This window comes from Bison bison, unplaced genomic scaffold (assembly GCF_000754665.1).
Source record: "Bison bison bison isolate TAMUID 2011002044 unplaced genomic scaffold, Bison_UMD1.0 scf7180017863375, whole genome shotgun sequence".
NCBI classification, from domain to species: domain Eukaryota; kingdom Metazoa; phylum Chordata; class Mammalia; order Artiodactyla; family Bovidae; genus Bison; species Bison bison.
The window spans coordinates 2962-8088 of record NW_011493947.1 but is presented as its reverse complement, the minus strand read 5'-3'; the positions used below and the strand labels follow the sequence as shown (position 1 = coordinate 8088).

The 5127-nt window shown below is 46.0% G+C and overlaps 1 protein-coding gene and 1 pseudogene across 1 annotated transcript in view; both read right to left on the bottom strand.

Moving 5' to 3' along the window:
- The window catches only part of LOC104983755, a 13004-nt pseudogene extending 9006 nt beyond the window's left edge, over positions 1-3998 (bottom strand).
- The window catches only part of LOC104983754 (melanoma-associated antigen B17-like), a 4612-nt gene continuing 2812 nt past the window's right edge, over positions 3328-5127 (bottom strand). The window contains exon 2 of the mRNA XM_010833277.1: positions 3328-3397. Coding sequence (XP_010831579.1) covers positions 3328-3397 — 70 coding nt within the window. The remainder of the gene's footprint in view (positions 3398-5127) is intronic.

Here is a 5127-nt window from a genome sequence, read left to right as displayed (position 1 = left end):
CTCTTTAAATGAACTGACCTGTTCTCAGAATGATGCAACTGCTGCCATGAAATGGAGGACTCCACTAATTCATTCTCTCTCTCCACAGTGACCAGATCAGCTTTTACCATGTGAGACTTGTAGGCAAGTTTCGGAGGAGGGACCTGTCAAGGCTTAGTGCACTCGGCCCCCAAATATACCACAGTGGTGTATTGATTATTTTGAATTCAAGTTACTTAAGAAACAGCCAACAGAGGAGGGACATTCCACCACCCCCCGATATCTGCCTCCTTGAGAGCAGGAAATGCATCTCATATGAAGGATGTACTGCCTGCATCTGGAGGCAGAGGGAAACCCTTCTAACCAGAAGTAGGCAGTTCAAGCAGAGAAGCCTGTATACACAAACCTTGTTAAGTCTTTCATTTACTACCCTGGGTACAGATTCTGTTTAGATTCCTTACTAGTTGAGTACCTAAAACCTAAGTTGATTTGTCCTGTCGATTTCTCACAAATTGTTTTGTTATCTACAAAATAAAGAAGCTGCCTGCTTTGCCAACTTCTTAGGTCCCATTTCTATGATACTTTTTGTGCACGTGAATTAAAATTTGTCCCTTTTTCTCCTGTTACCCTGTCTTGTGTCAAGTTTACTGGTAGTCTAACCACAAAAACTCAAAATGGGTAAAGGGAGGAATGTCCTTCTTCCCTAAACACCTCAAGGGAGCTCACCCTTACATCTCAGAAACTCCCTGGAGACGATGGGCATAGAATACCAGTCTGTGCACTGGAATCTCCTGCATTGAGATAAGAGCAGAGACACTGTAGATTTCTGTCTGTTAGGGGCCAAATTGTGCCCCCTCCACATATGCATATTGAAGGCATAACTCAGAGTACTTGAGAATGCAACTGTAGTTAGAAATAAGATCTTTAAAGCGATGGTTGAGTTAAAATCAAGTCATTAAGTTCAGTTCACTTCAGTCGCTCCGTTGTGTCGGACTCTTTGTGACGCCATGAATCGCAGCACGCCAGGCCTCCCTGTCCATCACCAATTCCTGTAGTTCACTCAGACTTACGTCCATTGAGTCAGTGATGCCATCCAGCCATCTCATCCTCTATCATCCCCTTCTCCCCCTGCCCCCAATCCCTCCCAAAATCAGAGCCTTTTCCATGAGTCAGCTCTTCTCATGAGGTGGCCAAAGTGCTGGAGTTTCAGCTTTAGCATCATTACTTCCAAAGAAATCCTAGGGCTGATCTCTTAGGGTGGGCCATAACCCAGTGTGACTATAAGTAGTTTTTGGGACACAAAAGGAGTCACCAGGGATATATGCACTCAAAAGGAATGCCAAGTGAAGAGGGTGGCCACCTGGCAGCCAAGAGGAGAGGCCTCAGGTTAAACCAGCCCTCATCTTTGACTTGCAGCCTCTAGAACTCTGAGAAAATAAATTTCCGTTGTTTGAGCCACTCATTCTGTGGGGTTTTGTTGTGGAAAGCCTAACAAATCAGTATGTTACCCCAGGTAGAGATTTCTTCCTGGATACGCTTTCTACTTTCCTGTCATTCCTAAAGGCTATCTCAAGATCTTGCTTATGTGATTGCAGCTACTTGTTTCAAAAGTTGTTTGGGCATAGGCTAGGTCTTGATCTTAGCCTCACCAGAACTAGCATAGAGCCTTTCAAAGAGCAGACACTCAAAAAATAAATGAAGACAGTAAGAGGTCAAACTTGTTAAGGTGTAATACTTCCTGCATTTTGAAGAAACATATCGAGGTATAAATTATTTAATTTGACAAAACAGAAGACAGAAAAGATGGAGAACAATCATGGTTGATCATGTTTTGAAATCTTTTTCATTTTATTTTTTCATTCCATTGTCCCAGCAGTGTTATTGTGGGATTGCTTCCCATTTTGGCAAAAGTCCCTATTTTGATGTCAAATTTTCTTATCTGGATGATTTTTTAAAAGTCTTGGTCTTCAGTAGGGGTGGGAGAAGCTGCTGGACGTGGCCGTGGAACATGTCTGGAAGTGAGAGTCGTGCCAGGCCTGGCTGGAACTGTGGCTCGAGCTCTCTCCTCCTCATCTCACAAAACTTCTTCATATTGTGATGAGAAGGCACTGGGGACTGTATCATTGACTTTTGCCAAAAACTCCAAGACTTTCATTTCACTGGTTTCCGCATGGGCTCGTGGGCCCCACAGGAACTCCTAACGTGGAGGATCGCTGTTGGCAACCTGGCGGTACTCCAGGTACTTCATCGTCACAAAGTCTTTGGTGATGAGCTTCCTGGGCTCTCCGTAGATGAAGTGTTTTCTCCCAGCATATACTCGCATCATATTCAAGAATCTCCAGATGTCTTCCTTAGCAGCACAGTTGCCCTTCACGACGATCAAACCCAGAACTGTCATCAAGAGACTGGTCTTAGGTAAGCCCCTACCATCCCACACTCTCCCATTGTTGGGCAGGTTCAGTTTGCTGACAAGGTCATAGGAGTGGATGGTTGAATCAACTTCCTTCAAGTCAACTGCAAAGACAGCCTCGATGTGTTCAGAGGCTCTCTTGAGAACCTCTGCAAATCGGTTATGGTATTTTGGGTGGATAATCTTCAGTATGTTTTCCTTCATAATGGGCTGCTTCATTTTATATTTATGCAGAAGGAACTCTTCCAACAAACTTGTCATGCTGTTCAGAGTATCACTGTAGGTGTTCTAAGTAGAAGATGAGACATTGGAGGAACGTGGATCTTCCTCATTTTGACTGGCATCTTTTTCATCAGATGTTGTGTCAGAAGTAGTTGAAAAAGTGCTGGTAGTAGATGGGGCTTCCAAAGACCCCTGGGAAGTGCTATTTGACCCAGTAGCTGATGAGCTCTGTGAATTATCTTCTAAAAGAGAGGAAGTAGAGGGAAGCTCTTCCATTACTGCAGCGGGCTGAACTCCCCTGTGACTCTGGGGCTCATATTGGGCCTGGTGGCGTTTCTCATGGATGCAGAGCTCATGATTCTGACCCTGAGGCATGATGCCTGCGCTGGGGGACAATGATTACAAGTGTGAGTAGGAGGGCAGGTGATAAGGGCCCACAGGAAGACGAAGGTTGAGTGTGCATTGGCAACAGGGAAATACCACCTTGGTTATCACGAAGGCTACATTTGTGGTTTTTTTGAGGGCACTGTTCTGAAAACCCCCAGGGTTCCTATTCTCCTAATCAGCTGTCCTTTGGGAAACATATTGAAGGAAATTAGAGTGATCTTTAGGCTACATCCTGCTACCCCTGCCTCAGGCACGCTGGGGTGACAGAAGGGGCTGGTAGTCTCCTACACAGAGGCATCTGTTATTTCCCATTCAAGACCACCACCCAACTACCGGCCAGTCATAAGACCCATTCCCTCGGTTGTCCTGTATTTGTCATCACAAATTTCCCTGGGATTTCTGAGAAGTGAAGAGGTCCTCAGCTTATCACCCCAGTCAGTAGTTATCACCCAGTACTGAGTGCTAAGTGGGAAGTTTTCTGTCCTGGCCTCTGGAGTCCTCAACACCAATTAAGAGAGCTTCCTTTGGCTCCCCATAGGGCCTGGTGTTCCCACCCCTTTCTTAGAATAGTATTTGCACCTTCATACTAAGGGGTTAACCTCCTACACACCTGATGTAAATAAATGTTGATGGAACTTCAGCTTGATAGCCCTGCCCTGGTTCTTCAAGGGCTATAAGGAACAGGGCTGGTTTCGTTATCAGTTCTTTTTATTGGTAGATGATCCCTCAGTCCTTGCTTTGACCTCTGTTGTGGCCTGAAATTCTACACTCCCTTCCACTTAGGTCCACCCCGTCTACTACTATACTTTCTTACAGTAGGGCAAGCATCCCTGTGAGACCCCTAGGAGAAAGTAAGATTCTCCTCATCCGTCCATACCTGTCCTTGGTTTTCTGAGGCGAGGGTGGATGAGATGAATCATATGGTTATGGGCTGGGTGGTTCCCTTCGTCTTCAGGGTATTCAGTTGGTTTCTGGAAAACCTGGAAATAATCCCACTGCTGGCCCTAGGCTATACCCCTTGGACCATGTCCCAACCCCCTCTTGTGACATCATAGAAGGAAATGGGCATGTCATGTCAACAATAAGCAGGTATCCCAGGGATGCCAGGAAGGGCAGGGTTCTGTGTGGTTTCCTCAGAGTTCTGAGATCAGGGGGTTTTGTAAGTCCAAAGCTGGACTCCTGGAAGCATTTGGGGCTCCTTTCTCTGTTTACATAAGGGAGCTCTCCTCAGGCCAAGGTCCTCACTCCCTGTGGTGCCAGAGAGGGAAAGTCTGGGAATGCCACATGAGGCTACTCTTACCTGTGCCTTCAGGGATGACATCAGGATTCAGGCTTCTTGGGGCTCTCTGTGTTCAGTGTAGGGGTATGCCCTCACTCAGGTACCTCACCTTGACTCCTGGGGGACTCTGGATTTCCTCTTTCTTTCAACCTAAGGTGACCCATGTAGACCAAAGACCATGTCCTTGCAAGCCCTGAAAAGAAGTGAGCGAATGTGCAGCCTGGCAACCCTCTCTTGGCCTTCTGAGAGCCGACACAGGCCAGTCTCTCTGTGACTTCAGTTCCTCATTCATCTGTCTTTACCTTGACTCCTGTCTCTTCTATGAAAGAGTTCTTGGTAAAAGCCACGTCTTTGAAAAGTCTTAGTCTGCCTGCAACAAATCTCACAGAGAGTGGACTGAGTCCCAGGAGTGATAGGGAGGCTACAGTCCGGGAGGGGGCCCCAGCATAGGTGGTGTGCTATCAGAGAAAACACGCTGATCTCTTCCTTCTCTTCACTGACCAGACACAGCCTCTTGTAGAACCTTCACTCTAACAGATTTACTCTCTGAAAGGAAGGGGCTGAATTAAATGGTTTTCTGCACCCCTGACCTATTGCAGTTTACTGACATTTCCTTTGTAGATAAATTGTCACTGAATGCAGTCTCCTTCCTTATTCGTACTTCACTTTTATTTTCATTTTTTGTTACTTATTTCTGGGGCTTTTTATTCCAAAACTGTGTTTGGGGTATGAAATTCTGCTATTTCACATGTGAAATACCTTTTGGACTAATGTTCAGAAAGAGGAAGTGACCCAAGGTTAGCCTCATCCTGGAGGAGTGGCACAGTATGGGCTCTGGAGGAATTCAGTG